This window comes from Leucopleurus acutus (assembly GCF_964270905.1).
Source record: "Leucopleurus acutus genome assembly, chromosome: 1".
NCBI lineage: Eukaryota > Metazoa > Chordata > Mammalia > Artiodactyla > Delphinidae > Leucopleurus > Leucopleurus acutus.
In genome coordinates, this window is record NC_139142.1 from 183,188,167 (window position 1) to 183,211,152 (window position 22,986).

Sequence of the window (22,986 nt, forward strand, 5' to 3'; positions counted from 1 at the left end):
ACTCTTTCAAAGTCACAGGAAAGGTGGTTAGTAAGAATTCATGACTCTCCACTTCATCAGAGCAATTTCCCAGGAAATAAAAGGGAAAGAAAGCTGGTCCCAAGGCCAATATGATTTTTTATTTTCTAAATAATGAAAAACAGGGCTTCCAGTTGAACCGTGAACCAGTCCATTCAAACTGTAAAGTGAATCAAAGCTTCAGCCCACCCTCTTGCACAGGCCTTGTTTTTACCCTGTTTTTAAAGATAGATGTCTCTTATGCTTCAGACAAATCCATCTAGAAAGTAAAGGGACAACTCAGTCCTCAAAACTATTAATTTTTTTAATAATTGTAAATTTATCATTTCTGTTTTGCATACCCAGGAACAAGCTCCCTACAGAATCATTATAAATGATTTTAAACGGTCTGTGCTTTAAGACATAAAAAATTAAGCATTAATTAAAAAAAAAATCCCCTTCAGCAATAAATAGGTTTCTTTGTCTCCTGGCCTTGAAATAAACATTAAAATCATCTCAATTATTTTGGTGATGAAATGATTCAACCTTTGAGAACATTTCTCAAAGAAAGCAGAGTTAAAATTAAAACATAAAAAAAGAAAAATCATCTCAGTTGCCCATGGTTAGAATAAGTGTTTCTTCCAATTATCAGATGGTAGGGAATAAAGTTAGAAATTAAATCATGAAAAAATAAAAACCAGGTAAAGGCATATTATGCCTTTAATGAGTTTCTCTGAGGTCTTTTGAAGCCTAATTTAATCGTGTTTCTTGTCTTTCGTTTTGATACGATAATTTTTCCTTTGTTTACTTCAGTCTCCTATTTAGTTAATTAATTCTTGGGTCATTTCTTCTTACCCGATTTTCAACCTGTTTTTGAGGCATAAGTCTCGATATTGGTATAAGGAGGCAAATTGTCTGTAAGGCATGTGGCTAGGTCTTAAAGGAAGATAATATCTGTCTTCTACCCAGCTTGTAGATTTGTTGCCTTTGCCTGGTAATTTTGAGAACTTGCGCAAGAGGGTTATCATTACCACACGCGAACATTTCTCTGGCATTTCCTGTCTGAAACATAATGTTGCATTCATGTACCACATTATTCCACTGACCTTCTTCTATTTTCTTTTTTCTTTTTTTTTTTTTATAAAAGGATGTTTTAAAATTCTCCAAATGCTTCTGTAAGTGCACTCAGTCAAGTGAACACTTCAGGATAATAGATAATTTCTGTCGACAGTGGAAGGCATTTTAAAATGCTAGGGAGCATTTTTCCATTCCTACCATTGGCTTTTCACATAGTTTTCACTCTGAAGTCTAGGCAGTATTTTTTCCCATCTTCAAGACACTGCCCGCCTCCTTGCAGGCTGTGAAGCTTCCTGTGGACTCTTTGAGGGGAACAGAGACCGGGGGTGTTTCCGTGGGGTTCAGACCTTTCCCGGGCTCCTCACATAAGGAGGGCCAGCAAGTGGGCCCCTCCAGTGTCACCCACCGCTATCACCAGGCTGGCTGAGCTTTGGGGACCCGGAAGTTATCCTCCGAGTCATCCCAGAGCCCTTCAGTGTTACGAGAGGCTTTTGTCCCCCCACTAAGTGTCTCTGCACGTGTGTCACACGAGAACTCGCGTCGTGGGAAGAGATGGATTCACAGGCAGACCTAACCCACATTCTGGAGCCTTCTGCTAGGCAGGGCAAGTCCATGAAAATGAGTTGGGCCTGCACTGCCCTGTCCAAGCCGTCACATGCGGGGGCAGTAGTATCACGGTGGAGTCTGATGGGGCCAGGAGAGAGGCACAGACAGAGGGCGCTGGGGGAGGCCGTCTCCCCAGGCTGCCGAGTGATGCCACGACCTCGGGGAGTCTGAAGCCAACCTTCTTCCAGAAGCCTGTTGTTCCCACCGCCTCTCATCCCCGTTGAGACACACTCCGCCTCTCACTGACCCAGGCTCAAGCCGGTGAAGTGACTTTGCAGCCAGCCTCTGGTTCACTGTCATCCCATCAGTCACCGTGTCCAGTCGGTTCTCTCTCTGAAACATCTTTTTTCCTCTCCCATTGACACCCCCCCCCCCCCGGGTGAAGCTCCTTTTGTCCCATTAGTGCCGCCACCAGCTCCATCTTGCACACTGTTAACAAAGCCAACAGCTCGGTTCAGACACTTTCACACGGTTCACTGTGGTCTCAGCTAGAGCAGGACAAACTCCTTAGCATGGCCTTCAGGGAGCTCCCTGACCTGCCTCCATCCTTTCTCCCCAGAACTGCCGCGGCCCCCCAACCCCCAGCAGCCTACCCTCCAGCAACATCGGGATTCTTCCTCCCCGAAACACACTGTCGGCCTTCTTGCCTTTGTTAAACCTACTGGCTGCTCTGCCTTGAATATCTTCTCTCCAATTTCCTCCTGTGAAAACCTCCTACATCACTCCTTTATTACAGTGTCAATGGTTGGGAAGATTCATGAGTAGGTCTAAAATCGGTGTTTTTAACGCACATTATAAAAAGTATAGTTTATACTGCTTTCCATAGATTAAGCAGCAGTAAAAAAAAAAAAAAAAAGGTTTCTAGTAATTAATAAAAATTGCTTTTAGTAGTCTCATACTTATCTCTTAAGAATCAGTGCAAATGTCATCTCCACCATGAAGCCTTCCGGAAAGAATTAATTGCTTCCACAGTGTATTTCTAATATAAATACGTACCTCATTCTAAACCTGGGTCACACGCAGGCTCCTTGGTAAGGAGCTGTATTAGAAGCTCCCTGAGGGCGGATTGGAGGGAAAGAGGAACCGTTGAGCCGGGAGGCAATGGTCCATCAATGCCTCAAGTCTGCCCTCTGTACCGTCAAAGTACGTTCCTTCTTCTAAAACACTTATTTCCTTTGCAGGCTGGTTGTTGGGGCGCTTGTCTCTCTACCTTCTAGATAGTAAGTCCTGTAAAGCAGGAACAGTTTCTTTACTCGTAACCCCTCTTGCATTTGGAACAGTGTGTCATGCACAGTGTCATGCATACTTCAAGTGTTACTTCAGTTGAACAGCAAGTAGAAATGCTCAAAGAGAAAGGTTTGAAAGCCGCGTGTTCCGTCTAGCTCAGCGCACGCGTCCCTAAGGACCCTGAGTCTGTCGTGGTGACGTGTGGCAGGGTCCGCGCCCCTTCCAGGTGGATGTTCAGGTCTGACAGGTTTCTGAAGAATGAGTCAATACCAGTGCACATTAGAACAAGGTCATAGAAAGCAGGGGTTTTATTCCAACAATTTTACGAAGATTGGCTTTCAAAACATTCTGATGTCGTGATATAGAATAAGTAAGAGTCTCAGGTCAGATAAAGGGGTTTCACTTGAAAAGAACCATCTCCTCTGATGTGGGCTTTTGAAAGACCAACCTCAAACGCGCTCTTAATTCCGTGTGCTTCGCCAGCCGCCCTCAGGTGGGCCTCCACAGGGTCCATGAAGCAGGGTCCCATTTAACTTTGGGGGTATTTTTTTCCTGTGCTGCTCTTCAGCGTGTTATTAATTCAGGGATCCATTCTTCATTTGGAAATTACCTGGGTCTCTTACCTGCCCACATTTCCCCTTAGGCCTGTCTTTCCTCATTGCTTATTATCAAGCAAGTGAATCTCAGGCAGTCGAGTCTCCCCCTTCGTTAGCTACACGTTAAAGTGTCGTCATCAAGCAGAAGCAAGTTGGTTTTTAAAATCAGCTCTTTACTTGTGGGGTTGAATCCGTCAAACAGCCTTACATCCTCATTGCTACAGAAAGAGAATGGACATTCCAGTTTTTGCTTGTTTTTTGTAGGTTTCACCCTTTTGTACTTTTTTTTTTCTAGAAGGTTTCCACATGTTAACTTGTTCTCGACATTATGGGGCTCGCTTTATTTTCAGCATTGCTAATGGGATTGAACATTATGTAAAATGTTCCATAAATAAAATGTCACTAGAGTGACTGTAATTTCCTGATATATTCTTTTCATTCAGTCAAGAAATATGTATTGAGCATCTACTATGTACCTGGGACGATTCCAGGCATTTGAAACACCAGTGGACAAAGCTGACCAAACCCCTGCCCTCATGTCGTTTATATTTTAGCATTCGCTTTTTAAAAGACATACTGACTAAATTCCCACAAACTATAGCTTCTACACCCTTTAAAAAAAAACTTTTCATGACCAACTTTTTTGTATACCTTATGCTAAAATTTTGTGAATTAGACCAAGGTGGGGAAAGGAGAGATCTTTCTCTACTTCCTCCCTCTTCTGTAACCTGTACCATTTTTCTATACACTTCATGCAACAGAGAGCTCTGAGAATAGTATTCACCATTAGATTAGATTTGGTCAGTGGCAAAACCAGAAAGAGAGGAAAGTGTCCTTGGCACTTCCGCTCCCTGGCTTCTCAACAGAGGCATTTCATGAAAAGCAAATATTTCAAAAGTCCTTAGGCATTTAAAACATAATCACTGAAAAAAAAACAAAACAAAAAAAAGCAAACATAATCACTGGGAGTGGTCCATCTTTCCAGTAAATGCTTCTTTATTTGGCATTGATCATTCTGCTTCTAGGGTTTAAAAAAGAAAAAGCATGCAAAACCTCCTGACGGCCCCTGCATGTGCTGGGCATTTTGATGTGGAATTACCTTTAAATTTCCCTTACCGTCAAGGAAATGAGAAGTCTCTTGGTCCAAATAGCAGAACCGCAGCTCATTGTCTCATATTCATTCATTTCCTGAGCTGCCAGAGTCATCTCAGCACCTGCCATCAGAACAGCTTCGCATGGTGGCCGGGCTGCCCTGCGCAGTCGATGAGATGCCCCTGCCCTGGCGCAGTCTCTTAATAGTCCTGAGCTAATTTAAAGCTTAACTAAAGCTGCCCCGCCGAGCGGGTGACGATAACGTATGGTCCTCCCCTTTGCCGCAGAGCTTGGATTTCTGCAAGCTTGGCCCCCGGGGGTGGACACATCCCATCCTTCATTCGTAGGACTGTCAGTCACTCAGGACTTTGGTCCTGCTTTGTTCGGGGTGCGCTTTTTCAATATTTTTAGATAGGGGCTCTCGTTCTCCACGTGTTTGCTTCAGTGGCTCTGGAGGCTGTGCTGTGTCCGTGATTCAGTGTAAACATTGCCCTGCACAGTCTCCTGCGTCGTGTGCAGGTCCACGTCATGGCCCCTTGTGAAGTGTGTGTGAGCTCAGAGGCGTGTCTTCTCTACAACGCAGCCACTCAGTGAGACTCCCCCGCCTCCCAAACTCTCTATGTTGCTGTCTGATATAACCATGTTATCATTGCTGGCACTAGTAAAAGCATGTATGGAGTGCTTAACTGTGTTTTATATTAGATGGAAAAAGCAACAAAACTTGACTCTAGTCACAACTTCCCAGAGGCTTATAATCTAAGGTCCACGCTTTAAGACTTAAAAGCAGCAAAATATAAATGCTTCATTTGTATGTGGCTTAATCCCTTAAACTGGATGCAGTGGTCACATGCAAAAAAAAAAAAAAATAAGCAAAATGCCCCAACCTGGACTCTTCTGGTTGAAGAGCAGGAATCAGATAAGGCACAAGGTGTCAGTGACAGCAGAGATTCTGTCTTGAGGAAATGAGGGTAACTTTTAACAGGAGAGTTGGCGTTGGAGCCAAAATTATAAGACGGATAGGATTTTGGGAGGTAGAAATGGGAGATTTATCAGATGTGTCAAGCGTGAGAAAACACAGAAAAAGCATTCAGTCAGCAAATGGAAATGCATCTCACTTTTCACCAGCAGAAGATGGATGGGAAATAGGAACCAGGGAGGGAGGGCGCTGAAAGCCGTGGCTGAGGAGCTAGAACTTCCTCTTGCAGGCAGTGAAGAGCCATGTAAGGACTTTGAGCGCAAGAGTGTCAGTGGTGGCACTTGGGTACCAATTGGATGTGAGCGAGACAAAGGGAAGGAGTTGAAGATGGAAGGGTATTGAGCCTGGGGACCAGTAGGACAGCGCTTTCATTAGTAGAGAGAGGGCAGCCGGGAGCAGGAAAAGTTTATAGTGGAAGGTGGTTTGGTTTTACACACGTTGAGCTGAGGCACACGCGAACTGGCCTTTCATTTAAATACATCCCCAAAGCAGATGGGTTCCCTGATCCTCGACCTTGCCCTGGGTCAGCTGCAGAGGTGGGGAGGTGGGCAGATGTCAGCCAGGTGGGGCCTGGGTGGGATCACTGAGCTAGAATCAGCAAACACCGCAGAGCAGGGGCCTGGGGGGTGAAGCCTTGGCTGAGGACCGTGTTTGGGGACAGTCGGGAGGAGCCAGGTGGTGGGAAGGGAGCTCCGGGGAAGCCTGGTGTCCGGGGAACCAAGCAGGAAGGAGATGAAGGTGAGTGCAGAGAAGAGGCATTTGAGTTTCGCCACTGGGCAGGCGGTTCACCCCCAAGTGGCCAATCACTGCAGCGGTGGCGGGGATGTCATGGTTCCGGAGGCCGTGAGAGGAGGGCGGATGTGAGCCTGGAGGCGGGAATTATGTATCGACATATGACACTTCCATAAAATGTAGTGGTTTCTTTTACAAAGTCTAGCAGGGTCAATAGGAGGAAAACTTTTAAGATGGAGAAACGTAAACATACTTCTAGATTCAGGAGGCGGCGGAACAGGGCAGGAAAGGAAGAGGCCAGCGAGAGGTGAAAACTGATGGACTGAAGGGGATGGAGGTTGGACGGATGGAATCAAACCCTCTTCTAAGCCTCTTATCTGGCGCCTGGAGTAGCATGTGTGAGGATCTGTCCTGCGTGTCCCCAGCCCCAGGGCAGCAGCCCCCATGCCTGCCTTCCCAGCTGTCCCAGGATTAGGTTATGCACTAATGTACGGGACAGGGCACAAAGCCGTAAAAATGTTCAGTAAGTGGATGGTGTAGCCTTAAAAGAGGGAATGCCTTTGCTGCTGAGACATGAACAGGAGGAGGTCAGGACTGGGGAGGCTGTACAGGATTTGAGACAGAAAGGTATTCACATCATGCATAAGTCAAGAATTTAAGTGTCTAGGGCTAGAAACCGAAAAAGGTTCATGCCCTGGGCAGAGGTTTAAAAACCAGTTAATCTAAAGAATGTGATAGAGGAATTACAGTTTCATTTTCTTTCTAAAGTGTGTGGACATCTTGACCAAGAGCTGAAGGACTGTGATCTAGAGCAAGTCATTTCATCTTTCTTTGTTTAGTTTTCTCCATTGTGAAATGGAGTTATCCACTTTTACCTTTATTGAACTATTGAGGGAATATGTATATATAATGCATGCTATTGCTTTTATATATATATATTTATTTTATTTTTGGCTGTGTTGGGTCTTCGTTGCTGTATGCGGGCTTTTCTCTAGTTGCAGCACGCAGGGGCTACTCTTTGTTGCAGTGCACAGGCTTCTCATTGCGGTGGCTTCTCTTGTTGCAGAGCACAGGCTCTAGGCGTGAGGGCTTCAGTAGTTGTGGCACACGGGCTCAGCAGTTGTGGCTCGCGGGCCCTAGAGCACGGGCTCAGTAGTTGTGCCTCACGGGCTTAGTTGCTCCGTGGCATGTGGGATCTTCCCAGGACCAGGGCTTGAACCCGTGTCCCCTGCATTGGCAGGCGGATTCTTAACCACTGCGCCACCAGGGAAGCCCTATTGCTTTTTTTTTTTTTTTTTTTTTAAGACATTAAAGTATCATCTGGGAAAGATGATTATTTGGGAGTGACACTAAATTCTGCTCCTCTGGACAATAAGAAACTAGGTTTAAACTAGAATAAGATCCAGTGATATTTTTTCTCTGAACCTTTGCCTTCAGAAAATAAATATCTCCCCACCCTTCCTAAAAATATTAGAATATAAATGCAGGGAGTAGACCCTTTCCTTACTTCTTTCTGCTTTGGGGCTTAGCTAAAGAAGATGGCAGTGAACTTCAAATTTGACTTGATGTTATAGAACCAACACACCTGCTTATCAAAGACAAAATGCTCTATTGGGTTAAATAAAGCACGATAACCATGGTCGGACCCGTTTCCTTGTAGCTGTCACCACTGGTTCGTTTTTATTTCAGGCAGTATACTTAGTGTGTGCTCCTCTGCAGTCAGTCATTTGCAAAGGAAACCACCCAAGTAGCTGAAGGGCAGCTCATTAGCATCTCAGACCTTGAACTCTGCCAGGTGACCTCTTGCCAACCTTGGGGTCCTGTTATCGAAAGGAAGATCTGCCCCCTCTCTGGGACAGACCAGGATCCAGCAGGTCTTCATTAACCTCCCAGTGACATGGTGCTTGCTTTCCACAGAAATCCGTGGTCCTCACTTTTTCTCTCCAGAGTCCAGAGCTTGGTCAAATCATCCCATTTCGTAATCACAAGGAATCTTCAAGATCATCTATCCAGGTGCCTCACTCATGATCCAGATGAGGAAACAGAAGCCTGCAGGGTTAAATGATGCGCCCAAGGGGCCACAGGTTGTTAGCTGCAGCTGAGCGGGCCACCACTTCTGCCACCCCAGGAAATATTCAAAAGCAGGAGCTCCTGAGGATCTGGAATTGTACTTCTTAGTTTCTTCATCCTTATAAGGAAATCACCATGATTTTTCAATTTGTGTCCATGACCATCTATTTTTAAAAAAAGCAAGTATCAGGGCCCAGCTATGGGGAGGCGTGTACTTTTATTTTGGTAATTCGTAAGCAAAATATCATTAGAACCAAGTTTCCCTTTCCTTTGCTCCATTCCTGTTTGATCCATACAGGCCGAGTTGATATCAATATAAACCGACTGTTTCAAGCTCATGCCCCCAAATTACACCTTCATTCTTGTGTCCCTCTTCATGGGACTGGGGAGGAACTGAAAATAGGCCAGGTGAGGAGGTACCTAGGTTGTTGACAACTAATGAAGTAGATTCTTTCTCAGAAACATCACCCAGTGACGGCTGCAACGAGCACTTGTTAAGTGACAATTGAAGCGAAGAAAACAGTGAGACTGCAGTAGATGTTAAGAGGTTGATGCTGCCCACATCCGTTTCCATACCACTTTCTCACCTCCAAAAACATTTACTGTCATAGAATAATGCTCAAAAAGGACTCAGAGCCCAACAAGGGACTTTCTTCCTCTGGTCCTTCAGACTCAGAGTGTTCCTCTGGCCCATCTAGAAAACCAGTAATGATTTGTCTGGCCCAGCGTCACGCACACCAAATTGCTGACTGGTCTCCTGGTGAGTTGGAAGTAGGTTAGTGAAGGAAGAAAGTGAGGCAGGTGTTTATGGGGTCAGGGACGTGCCCGTTACAGATCGTCGGGTAGTGAGATCAGAACACCTTGGAAGCTTTCAACGCCAATTTCTAACCCAAACAGCCACCTCCCGCCCTGTCATCCCTCCTCTCCTCACCCCTCTTCGCCCCCCAAAAAAAACCTTTTAGGGAATAAATTTAAAATAAGAGGTGTGGTTATTGTGGGATAATTAGAGCCCTTAGAAGAGGAGACACTGTTTGGCGAATCCCCACGGATGCCTGTGTCACCGCTTCATGACTCTGCCCCCTTCTAAGCATCCAAGCTTGTGTGACGCAGGGCGGTGACGCAGGCTCCGCCGTCCTGAATGTGTCTGGTCGAGGCAGGCAGTTTTCTCTGTTTGCAGGTATTGTATTTATTTCCTAAACTACAAAGCCACTGTGCTTACACCGTCTCATTGGTCTGTGGAGAGTGTTCTGTGGATGCACTAAAGGCAGATTCTTGGCGTCCTCTATTAATGTTGTCTCGTTGTAGCTTTTTAAAAATCTTGCAGTCCAGGAAAAGTGGGGAGGGGGTTAATAGGAGGAAATTGAGGCACTGGGTTCCTAGAAAGCGTGGTCCTTTCAGGGGCAGACATATCCGAGACAGGACCTGCCAGTGCACCGATAAAAGAACGGAGGGAAAGATCACCTTCGCGTAGGGAGGATGACAGAGGCGTGGTCCGTGTCAGAGGTTGATCGTCCCCAACGACCACCTTTCTACTTCGCTCGGTGGATCTGGAATCTGGAAAAAGAGGAAGAGCCAGGACTTCCCTGGCGGTCCAGCAGTTAGGACTCCGCGCCTCCCTGCAGGGGGCGCGGGTTCAATCCCTGGTCGGAGAGCTAAGATCCCGCAAGGCACACGGCTACACAACAAAGGGGGAAGAGCCATGTTCCCTACATTCAGCAGTCAGCCTCCCCGCAAACTGCTGGCCATCCCACCTCGTGCAAAGAATGAGAAGGAAGCCGATATTTCCTCCATGTCCCTGATCACAGTTCGAGGAGAGGGAGGATGAGGTCTCTGCCTCTCCAGGGGCCAGGCCAGCGTGGAGCCTCGCGGACCTCAGAGGGGCCTCTGGTTCCTTCTGTGGCAGCCACGCAAGGGGAACGAAGGGCATCTCTGCTCCTGTGCCGGTGACGAGGCAGCAGCTGGCTTGGCCACTTCTGTTTGTAATGGCATCCCCACCCTTCCTCCAGTGTTAAACAGTTAATGAGAGCCCTTCACCCCGCTCCGGGCTCACCTGGCCGTGGGGGGCCCTCTGGGCGGCCACAGCATCGGCGGGTGGATGCCCTCCCTCCAGCTCATGGAGGCCTGTGCGGGGCCTCGTCCTGGGAGCGGCCAGACACGGAGTCCGGTGCACCTGCCGCGGCCACGGTGGACTTTCCACCCCTTCCTTCACTCAGCAAGTCCCTGTGTGGCGCCCACAATGTGTCAGTCCCTCTCGTAGGTTCTAGGAAATAAGACCAGTGAACTCCTGCCCTGTAACCAGGGGGACTTCTTTATATGCAAGATAGAACCAGAACTTTTTACTCTTCCATAGTTTTTTACCCCTTGTTCCTACCTCCCAGCATCTGTTCCCCTGTCTTATCACAAACCCAACCTCACCTCCTCTTAGCCTCTCACCTTCTCACACCCCAATCTAAACTCTGCACCCAGCCTGGAGGGAATCTGGTGATGCTACGCGCAGACACCCCTGAGATCAGTGGGTCCCAACCTTTAACGAGCAGAAGACGCACCAGGAGGGTGTGTTAATTCACAGTCCCGAGCCGCACAACCGGCAGGTCTCAGGGAACGTCCAGCTGACCGCGATGCAGGAGACCCTTGGCTATACCTTCTTCCCATCCAGTGTGTGTGCTTCCTGCGCCGTCTAAGGGCATCGTGGTCCCTGCCTCCAGAGACAGGATGGTTCTGACGCAGTGGCCCGCGGAGCAGCCCGGCAGCCCTGGGCTGCAGGTCAGAGGGAGTATCCACCACGCAAGGCTGGCCTTTCCCGTGGTGATCGTTTCCGCCACGATCCGGCCATTTGGGACTTGAGGTGCTGCCTCTCTGCTCAGAAGAGAAGGTAGAGAAGCCTGTGACGTCTGCAGCTCGATGGGGTTGTGTTTGTCTGGGTCCCTTTGGTCTGCAGCCTCCAAACAGACCTGGGGTCTCAGGCCCTTCGGTGATGCTGTGGGAAAAGGGGCTGGTCCCCTTCACTGAGGGTCGAGTCCTGCCTTCTCGGAGTCCTCGTTTGCCCCGCCGGGAGATGCTGCCGGTGTGTGTTCAGTCCTGGGGGAAAAGTAAGAGCTTTGCAGACCTTGGTTTATTGGACTCGGAGGCCCCCAAGCCTAGCCGCGGGGTCTGCCGAAACCCCCGATACGCGACCACGCGGCAGCCTCTGCTTTCGTGTTCCCACAAACGGGGAAGCTGGGCCCGCCGTGCAGGCCAGTTCTTCCCCACCCTGACTCTGCCCCTCTTGGCCGCCACCGACTGGTCCCCACTTGGGTCTCTGGAGCTACAACGCCTCTCTCTGTATCAAGACCTCACACTGTTTCTTCCCTTAGCCTTCTCCTCTCTAGGCTAAGTTTTACCTTTCTGTCACCTGTCTGTCTCTCAGCTTGGCTTTCAGGCCAGCTCACCCTCTTCTGGACCCTCTCGAAGCTGTACCCCCAGATGGAGTCTCCTGAGGACCAGCCTGATGATAAAGGCTGGAGAACCGGTCATTAGCTGTGCAGTCGCCTCCCCAGGGGAGAAGATGTTGAATCTTCAGGTGTTGGAAATTGATGTGAAAAGAATGTAATCCCTCCGTGTGAGAACAAAATCCTCCTAGAGGCCACTGACTCCCCTTGGCTCCCGGCCCCTTCCATCTTCAGAGCTGCTATGTCTTTGTGCTGCTGTCTCTCTGATTCTCCTTCCAGCCCCCGATAAGAACCCTTGTGTTTACATGGGGCCCATGCAGATAATCGAGGAACATCTCCCCATCTCAAGGTCAGCCGAATCACAACTTTTAATTCCTCTGGGTCATGTAACCTGACATGTTCACAGGTTCCTGAAATTAGGACATGGACCTCTTTAGGGCGACAGTAAATTCTGCCTACCTTAGAGAACAAGAGTAGTGATTCTTACCTCCCTCTCTAAACATTGCCCTGGAGACCTAAATAAACTTAGTTTACCTACCCAGTCATGCAGAAGTTAGAACAAAAAGAGAAGAGATAGCGGGAAGGCCTTTCTCAGGCACCCGTTGGTGTCTCGTATTTCAATTCAGGGGCCCCGACTCTGGCCCGGAGGACATCAGGGCCTCCTGAGTCTGTGCAGGCAGATGAGTCACCCTTGTCCCCAGAAGGGAAATCAAGGCCGCTCGGGGCTGCGAGAAGCAGAGACCAGGGGACTGTTTCCTGGGAAGTGAAGCAAAGGTCCTTTCTCTCTGGAAAGCTGAGAGAGAGAGAATAAGCTTTTATCTCTGGCACAAATAAACGTAAAAAGAAAACAAATGGAACATCTTTTTTAAATTCAGGTAAGATTAGGCTTGCTTGTTATACTGGTTTAAGAAAGTTTTCCAAACAGCCCTTCTCGCACAGCTGTGTGTGTCTTGCTGTTTGGCCCCCCGATTGGCCACACAGCGGGAGAGGGTCCCGTCCTGTACCTCCGTACCGTGTGCACCACGCACACCCCTCTGCTGCCTCCTCTTCCCCAGCCAGTGCGTGCGTTTCCTGGGCGGACCAACCGGAAATGAGAGAGTATGTGTGAAGGACTTACTGATGTAAGAGAAACAAATCCTTGGGCTGAGGGTATGAGTGAGTCTAGTTCTCAGCTCTGTGCTGAACAGAAGTTCTTCTGGGGGCTCTTCTAGCACTGTTTCCTCCTTCCCTTCCTTCCTTCTCCTTCCTTCCTTCCTGCCTTCTCCCTCTCCCCTCCCTCCCCCTCCCCCCTCCCCTTCTCTCCCCCTCTCCCCCTCTGCCCCCTCTTATCTCCCAGCATAGCAAGGGACCAGATGACCTGGGCCCTCCATCTGTGACCTGCAGTTTTGACCTGAGTCAAGAAGCTCTTCTAGACACATCATTCAGCAAGGCACCCCCTGGCTCTGAGAAGAAAGCACCCATCTTATCACTTAGATTAGGATGGGTATTTGGGGATCCCTGAGCTTGGAGTCTTTCCGTCAATGAACTGACCTGGTCACATGAACAAAGTGATTCCGTAACAGGCAGAGATGTACTTCCTCACTGCCAGTCTCCCCCTGCCCCGGCCCCCCTCCCTCTCCAGCACCCCAGTCTCCCCATCCTGCAGTTTGTTTGTTTGTTTATGACTGCATTGGGTCTTTGTTGCTGTGCACGGGCTTTCTCTAGTTGCGGCGAGCGGGGGCTACTCTTCATTGTGGTGTGCGGGCTTCTCAGTGCAGTGGCTTCTCCTGCTGCAGAGCACGGGCTCTAGGCGCACGGGCTTCAGTAGTTGTAGCTCATGGGCTTAGTTGCTCCGCGGCATGTGGGATCTTCCTGGACCAGGGCTCGAACCCGTGTCCCCTGCACTGGCAGGCGGATTCTTAACCACTGCGTCACCAGGGAAGCCCCTCTTCCTGCAGTTTTTTCATCCAAGGGCACAGAACTGCATTTCCGTGTGAGGTCATAGACACATGGCTCTGGTGTGTTGCTTGGCCATTTCACTTCCTGGCTGGCTAGCTGCTCAGAACCTCTTTGGGCTGCTCGGTGGTCTTGAGCTGGTGGTACAGCAGGCGTGAAACATGACGCGTGACAGGGTCTGTCCTCGCTGCCCGGGAGCTGAGGTGGCTCTGCTCCCCACCCGCCTTCCTCTCGGCTTTGTTGTGCGGCTTCTCCTTTGCCTGGGGCAGCCTCCGACTGAAGGAGGTGCTGTGGGCAAAGCTGCGCCAACATTTATTTACCAGTGTTCCTTTGGCGTCTTGTAAACAGTTTAACGAGAAAGCGAAGGATACAGTTCTCAGTGGAGACGAAGGGAATTTTGGGTGGGCAGAATGCAGTTACCCAAGGCAGCGTCCTGCCGGTCTGCCAGCACAGAAATAGGAAGATATGCGTGTTGCTGGTATTTAATGTGTCTCTGTCTTTTGTGTCTAGGGGCTTTTCTCTATCGTGTGTCTCTTGAATATTTGGTTTTGAGGCATTTGATTGAGATTGGCTGTATGACAAATTTGAGTTTTCCTTTTGCTTTAAACAGACTGTTTGCTAGAACTCAGAAGGTTCTTAAAGGCAGCTAGATACACAGTCGAGATATCTTTTCCAATTTAGACTCAAACCGGGCTGAATTTTCATTGTATTGTCCAAAGCACTGGAGCACGTGGAGTCTTCTCATTTTAAGGCAAGTTACTTAGTTCAGTTAATCTCATGTTCAATTCCTCTCCCTCCTATTTTTCACCCTCTCCCCATCAGTCTACTGGGACCATCCAAGAACAGCACAACAAGAGGTCAGAAAACTACAGTGCACTCTAGCCACTCTTCCTGGGTTTTAAATAAATAGAAAAGCAAGATATAAAGAGACCTCTCACTTGCGTATTGTTTCTTTTTTTTGGAGTATAGTTGATTTACAGTGTTGTTAGTTTCAGGTGTACAGCAAAGTGATTCAGTTATACATATACACGTATCCATTCTTTTTCAGATTCTTTTCTCATGTAGGTTACTACAGAATATCGAGTAAAGTTGCCTGTGCTATGTAGTAGGTCCTTATCGATTATCTATTTTATGTATAGTAGTGTGTATATGTTAATCCCAAACTCCTAATTTATCTCCCCTGCCTCACTATCCCCTTTGGTAACCACAAGTTTGTTTTCTATGTCTGTGAGTCTGTTTCTGTTTTGTAAATAAGTTCATTTGTATCATTTTTTTAGATTCCACATATAAGTGATATCATATGATATTTGTCTTTCTCTGTGTAACTTACTTCATTTAGTAGGATAATCTCTAGGTCCACCCATGTTGCTGCAAATGGCATCATTTTGTTCTTTTTTATGGCTGAGTAATATTCCGTTATATCTATATACCGCCTCTTCTTTATCTGTTCATCTGTCGATGGACATTTAGGTTGCTTTCATGTCTTGGCTGTTGTAAACAGTGCTGCAAAGCACTCAGTCTTAACTGTAGCCCCACTTTGCCTCCAGTTAGTTTTCTGTTTTGAAAAGGGAACAATGAAATTGTGACAGTGTGTTGTTTCCAGCCGTAGCCTCATTTTTCAGCACCTGCCGGGCCAAGCTAATACACTTTATCTGTTCTTCCTCAGGATGCCCATGCTAACCTTCGTGATCCCTCTCCTGCCACCTCCGTTTAGATACAGGGCGACCCCCGCCAAGGGGTGGTGCAGAGGATTAGAGACTCATGAGGTCTGTGCGGTAAACGAGCCTGAAAAGTTCACGTTACAGAGACTGAGGCGTTAAGTCCCCGTCGTAGGTGTCGGGTCTCCAGCAGCTATGAGGAATACCCCACATCAGCATGGTGACAGGTCACGTGAGGCTTCTAGGGACGTGGTGGCGTCCCTACTGATAAGCGACCTTCTCCAGATTAGTGACCTGAGGGCGCGGGTACCCACCCTTCTCCATCGTTGCTGCGAATGGCACCCGGCTCTGGGGGCCTTTCTGATGATAACAGTAGCTTGTATGTGTTTCTCAGATGAGTGCCAGAGAGCATCCTGACCCAGGTACTCAGTTTACTCCCCTCCATGCCTCCTCCCAGGTTGCTTCACGTTCATTTCCTTGCTGTTGGAGGAATATGTCATCTCCTCATCCTGGTCCTTTCCGTTCCTTTCCCTTTTCTTCGATCTGAATGAAGAGTCTGAGGGAGGTAAAGAAAAACAGAGCCCTGAATAAAATAAGGGTTTTCTGCCGGTCACCGCACACTGGCCCTGGGATTCTTTCATGAGCTACCAAAGACACAGATTTTTATGAAAGTGCATTAAGGTCCTTTGCAGTGCAAGCAGTTGACCCAGTTTTCTTTCTCTCTAAAATGATTGTCAAGTCTCTGCTGTCTCATTCTAGTCTAGCCAGTCCAGCTCTACGGTTGCTGTTTGCCTGGTATATACTTTTCCACCCTTTTACTTTCAACCTGTTTGTGGCTTTGAATCTAAAACGTGTCTCCTGTAGACAGTGTAGACAGATCTGGTTTCCTTTCATTCTTTGAACATATTTATAATGGCTGCTTTGATGTCTCTGTCTGCTGAGAACAGTGTCTGGGCCGTCTCAAACTGTTTCTGTTGCCTGCTTTCTTCCCTGTGTGGATCACACTTTCTCATTTCTTTGCACATCTCATAATTTGTGAACAACTAGACATTTTATTCTGGACACTGATCCTCCCTACTCTCCCCCACCAAACCCAGCTGCTTCTTGTTTGCTCATCTGCTTAGTGACTTAGCAAGTGGAGTTTATTCCCCTGCAGTATGCTTCTGATGGCACTCCTTAGAGAACACAGCCTCCGGCTGTGAATGACATTCTTATATTTCCTTTTTTAAATGGCATAATTCTTCCAAATAGCTCTCTTTGAATGCCTTTCTGCCGGATTGCCTGTTCAGTTTCTGGCTGGTCTGTTTCTACTGCTATCCCACCCAGCCTCCATTAATTTCTGGTTGTTTAATCTGTTATTTTTGACCCTGGGCATGAACGGCCACCACAGTCTGATTCTGTTAAAGTCAGGCCCCTCCACAGGGAAAGTCTTCAAGGCCATTCCTTGAAGCTTGCTGTGACCCCGGGAACACTCTTCCTATCTCTCTGTTTCTCTGGTTTTCTCTGTTAAACTTCTGGATGGTCTACCATTCTGTTCCTCTTAATGGCCCACCACCAAAATATCTATTGTTTTCCATGGTGCCTTAGGCTTGAACTTCCCCGCACTGTGTTCCAAATAAATGCATTCCTCTTAGGGAAAGTTATGGAGCTCTCTGTTCTTGTGGCCTCTCTCTCTCTCTCTCTCTCTCTGTGGGCAGACCCTCTTTGCCACTGCCCGAGCTGAGGGCAGGGACAGCAACCTGCTTTGCTTCAAGCAACCCCTCGCCTACAAGAGGGGTGATGCAGCAGGGCAGTAGCACCTGCTCGTCTCAGCTGGCTTCTCTGGGCATAGAACCTCCGCCCGGAAGCAAGATGGGATGAGGGTAATTGGGCCCAGTATTCTCCGAGTGCTGTGCCTGGGGTTGAGCTTCCACCCTCTGAGTACAGGCTGGTTCGAGGAAAGGACTCAACACTTCTTGACCTGCAGTAGAATTTCTGCAAAACAGGGCCAGGGAAGAAGGATGGTTAGAAAGGCCAGTGGTCTACCCCTCCCTAGGAGAAACCATCGCTATAGTTTGGGAGCTGAAAAGAGCCCCCATCTTCTTGACCACAACCTCCTGGGGTAGAGCTTCCATTACGCTGAGCTTGGGGGAGAGGAGGACAGGGGATAGCACAACCTCCTGGTTGTGGCTCAGATGTCACAAACTCCTGCTCTTCCTACTGAGATTTAGTCAGTTTTCTTGAGAAAGAAATTTCTTGGGACTTCCCTGGTGGTCCGGTGGTTAAGAACCCACCTTCCAATGCAGGGGATGCGGGTTCGAGCCCTGGTCGGGGAAGTAAGGTCCCACAGGCGCGGGGCAGCTAAGCCCGTACACAGCAACTACGGAGCCCGTGCACCACAACGAGAGAGAAGCCCACGCCGCAGTGAAAGATCCCGTGTGCCGCAACTAAGACCTGACGCAGCCAAATAAAAAGCAAGAAATTTCTTTTTCTTTCAAGGATCTTATGATACTTTAACTCAAAAAAGCTCCCCCCCTGCAACCCATGGGTGGTGTATTCATGTTGTCGTGTGTTTTAGCTCTAAGTTGGTTTGGTTTGAATTTCTGTCCATTGCTATTTTCTATAGCATTTATTTAGTGTATGCCCATATATTTACCACATCCTTATTATTCCTCCTCCTTTCATCTGGGATCATTTCTCCTTTAGTTTGAAGTATATCCAGTAGCACTTCAGTTAGTGAGGGTCTAATGGTGAAAAAGTCTCTTAGCTTTTATGTGAAAAGTACTTCTTTATTTTGTCCTAGTTTATGAAATACATTTTTGCTGGATATTCTAGCTTGACGGTTAATTTATCTCAGCACCTTTTACTAACTTGCTTACATTATTACTGTTTAGATATCAGGTACTGAGATGTCTAATTGTGGTCTTTTGAGGTTTTTTTTTCTTCTCTGGTTGTTTTTTAAATCTTCTTTGGTGTTCTGCATTTTTTGCTGTGGTGCATCTAATTATATATGTATTTTCATTTTTCCTGATTGATTCACTGGGACCTTTGAACATGTGGATGTGGGAGAGGATCTTGGATCAGTTCTGGAAAATTCTCAGTCATTAACTCTTTACATATTGCCTTTTCCCTGTTCTCCCTTTTCCTTCAGGAACTTCAGCTAGACATATGTTAGACTAGTCCATGTCCCTTAATCTGTTATCATTTCTTTCTCAGTTATGTATAATCTCCTCAGGTCTGTCTTCCAGCTCACCAAATTCTTTCTGTGACTGTATCTAATATGCTGTTAAACCTGTATATCCATTGAATTTTATATTTTGATTATGTTTTTTCACTTCTAAGACTTGATTATTTAATAATTTTATCAGTATACTTGGTCATTTCTTATAATCTTTTTTTTTTTTTCATTTTCCACCCTTTTTTTTTTTTTTTGCGGTACGCGGGCCTCTCACTGTTGTGGCCTCTCCCGCTGCGGAGCACAGGCTCCAGACACGCAGGCTCAGCGGCCATGGCTCACGGGCCTAGCCGCTCCGCGGCATGTGGGATCTTCCCGGACCGGGGCACAAACCCGTGTCCCCTGCATCGGCAGGCGGACTTTCAACCACTGAGCCACCAGGGAAGCCCCCCCACCCTTTTTCAATTGTGCAGACGTGTTAAATGTACCTCCATTCTATTGTGTGCTAATAATAAGTTTTGGTGGATCTAAATATGGTGTCTAACTCTGTCTCTGCTGCTTCTTACTCTTGGTACTTGTGATTTTTTTGTCTTGTGAGCTTAACTATCTTAGAACCTTATTTCTGAGAATTCTTTGCTGAAAATGGGCCTTTTCAAGGTTGACTTATAGTTGATTCTGCAGGGTGCTGGAAGACAGTACAAGCTAGGGACCACTTTAAATTGCTGGCTTGAGCAGTTTTGACCAGTCAGATAAAGTTGGTTTGAAAACTGATGTGAGGGCTGGTTGGTTATATATTATCAGAGGGAAATTCCCCTTGCCATACTCCGCACTAAGTTTTGAGACAGGCAGTTTTCCTTACCGTTTCTGAAGTGAGAGTATATCTTGTTCACTGACTGTTTAGCCTTTTATAGTGTTCCAGACTTATTGGTGGCGAAGTCTCTTCTTAGATGCTTTACCTCAGGTGGGCCCTAGGCTTTCTTGTATTTCTTACGTACTGAGAAGCTTTGAGAACTGAAGCTCAAATTTATCTGGTCCACCTTAAGGGGAAAGCTACCTTCAATGCTCTACTTACTTCTCTGGGTGCCATCTTTCACTTACATCATTGATTTCTGAGTATTTCTTACTAAATGGTCAGTTATTGATGCAATTTAAAAATATTTTTTAAAACATCTTATTAAGCATTTTAGTTTTTTTCAGTGGGAGAGTCTCTCTAGTAACCTAGACCACCTAACTGCCAGAAACTGAAGTCCCCCCACCCCGCTTTCCCACAGAAAAATACACTTCTGTTTGACGTCAGTCTACATGTGATAGCTCTTAACAGACTGTTGTGCCTGTGAGTAAGGGGTAAAAACTATCCCTAAGGCATGTTCTGATTCTAAGCCAGTAATAAAGGCCTGAAGAGTTTTCACACAATTTTAGGTGACACCAGGGAAGAACTTCTAGAATGGTAGTATGAGAATATCTGTGGACTTTTTGCCAGTGAAAGACCCATAACTGGTGAAAATTATTTTAAAAATCAACCACTTAAAGTCTCTAGAAATTGTCCAAAGCATATACACAAATGGAGAAACATTCTAGAAAATGTTCTGGCAAAGAATAAAGATAATGTTAACTTTGATTCTTTTAAGTTACGTGTGACTTAAAATTTTTATGGTAATACATAAAAGAATAGAAATATTAAATATTACCTCCAAAAAAAGATATTACCTCCAAATATTAAATATTACCTCCAGTAGTAGAGGGGGAAAATGGAATGTGGCAAAAAACCAACAAGTAATCCTAAAAGGTAGGCAAGAAAGAAGAGAAAAAATGTAATATAGGCAGGACGTATACCACAAAATTTAAATAGTTCCGCTGAAAGACTATCAAATTATTAGGCTGTATTCTGTTTTTGAAAACCTGTTTATATACTGATTATAAGAAATAGAGCTAAAACATAAACAGACACAAATAAAAAGATGGCAGAAGATATACCATGCAAATAACAAAAGAAGGGCTGGTGCTGCTTTTTTTTAACATCATATAAAACAGACGTCAAGGTAAAACTAGAAATGAAGAGGTCACCACAAAAAGTTTATTTCAACAGAAGATACAATGATCTACAAACATCTGTGGAAGTTGTAAAGTAGCTTCAAGAGGTATTCCCCCAAATTTACATATTTGCATGGAGTAATTGGCATCACCATAGTGGAGGATTTTCACGTGCTTCCCTCAGTAACCGACAGATCAAGCAGACAGAGAAATGGGACTTAAATGTAAATGCTCCTGATTTTTAAAATTTATTAAGAAGAAATTATGAGTAATTTTATACCAATATAAATTCAAAAACTTCAGTGAAACATACAAATTCCTAGAAAGCTATAACCTTAATAAAACTGATTCAAGAGGAAAGAGAAAAGTGGTTTGGGGTTTTAAAAGAAGATGTCCTCAATTTTCAGAGTTACATACTGAAGTATGTAGGGATAAGATGGAAGTAGGAAGTAGAGTGGTTCTCAAATATTCTAGAATCTGGATATGAGTTTGAAGGAATTTGTCACTATCGTCTCCTTTTGTGTGTACTTGAAAAGTTTCATAACACAAAAGGACTATAGAAACATTGACTTGATTATGTATAATTTTACTTTTAAAAGAGAAAGAAAATACGTACACATCATGAGGAGTCAGAAGCTAATGCCATATACATGGGCAGAAATGTGGCAAGGTGGGGAATTCATTTTTCAGGCATTTGATCTATAGGCTCAGCCAGAAGGAATCCCAAGCAAGGTGCATTGCAAGCAATACTGTGTGGTTTCTGAAGGCACAGCAGGAATGAGCTCCATCTGGGCAGGAACATTCCAGCAGGATGGACTGAAGTTCCCGGCCATCCTAGAAGGAAGGAAGTTCACATGCTCACAATGATTCCACAGCTAGAAGTGGCTCAAGCGCCACTTTTATCAGTGGTCAGAGTTTCGCTTAGCTTTTACGTCTATCACTGGGATAAAGTGAGATAATACATGTGAAAAAAGTCAGCAGACTATCAAGCTATACAAATGTAAGATAACCTGAAATGTTATTTACATTGTAAGTGTAAAAGGGATTTGGGAGGACGGCAACTTTGGAGAACATTTTAGTTAGTATTTCCTCAAAATGGTAAACATAGATTTATCATATGACCCAGCAGTCCCACTCCTAAGTATGTCCTCAAGAGAACTGAAGACATATGTCTGCCCAGAAACTTGTGTACAGATGTTCACAGCAGCATTATCCATAACAGCCCCAAAGTAGAAACAATCAAAATGTCCACAACTGATGAATGAATAAACAAAGTGGAGTGTTTCCACAGAATGGAATATTATTCAGCAATAAAAAGGGATAAAGTACTGACACGTGCTACAACGTGGATGAACCTTGAACACATTTTGCTGAGTGAAAGAAGCCAGGTGCAAAAGATGACATATTTTATGATTCCATTTATATGACATATCCAGACTAAGCAAATCCAGAGACGGAAAGTAGGTCAGTGGTTGGCAGTGTCAAGGGAGAGGGGAGAATGCAGAATGAGTGCTAACGAGTATGGGTTTCTTTAGAGGGTCATAAAAATGTTATAACCTTAGTGGTGCTGGTTGTACAACTCTGTGACTATACTGAAATCAGTAGATTGTATACTTTCAAGGAGTCAATTTTATAACATGAATTATATCCCAATAAAGCGGTTATTTAAAGGGGGAGGGGGGAGGGGAAGGAGAGTTCGGACCAAAATGGTTTTATCTCCTATCACTCTCCGCTTCTATAAGCACCACTACCTGGGTCCTGAAGTCGTCTGTCAAACCCAGGAATTTTTTTTTTTTTTTGAGCTTCATTGAGAAAATGCCAAGTCTGAAGCATAAGCAATATGAAAGCCAAGAAACGCCATTTTACTCCTCCTTCCCTCCCCCTTTTTTTGTGCGGGTCATTTGTTCAGAGGCTTCCAAGGTGCAGCTGGTGAAAGACCCACCACCCAGGAGGACGGGCTTCCTATCGTGGACTGTCCCCTACTAACCAGCAATGCACATGTTCGCTGGCTGGCACAACAGATCTGTGATGCTTTTTTTTCACCAGATCTCATTGTCACAGTTGCCACAAGGACAACCCCATGTCTTTCACACCAAAACCTAAGCGCAACTCCCAGACTGCCCGTGGTTGAAGGCTCCCCGGCTGTGTCTGCTGTGATGGGGACAGACTACTTCCCGGGCCATCTGGCTTTCACTCATCCTGTGCTTTCTCTCCCGGGTTCCCTGTCTGTCTTTTGTTTTGCAGTGGCTGCTTCAACCCCCAACTCCACTGCTGGTGCGGCCATGAATTCTCTGACCTCTCTCGGGACTCTGCAAGGACTGGCAGGGGCCACTGTCGGACTGAACAACATTAATGCACTAGCAGGTACCATCGCAGTGAGCATCTGCTGCTCTGGTGGACAGCCTCC

The 22,986-nt window shown here is 46.2% G+C and overlaps 1 protein-coding gene across 2 annotated transcripts in view; it reads left to right on the plus strand.

Moving 5' to 3' along the window:
• The window catches only part of CELF2 (CUGBP Elav-like family member 2), a 393,615-nt gene that overhangs the window by 356,158 nt on the left and 14,471 nt on the right, over window positions 1-22,986 (plus strand). For both annotated transcript variants that reach the window (XM_082852498.1, XM_082852497.1), the window contains exon 10: window positions 22,824-22,943. In XM_082852498.1, coding sequence (XP_082708624.1) covers window positions 22,824-22,943 — 120 coding nt within the window. The remainder of the gene's footprint in view (window positions 1-22,823; window positions 22,944-22,986) is intronic.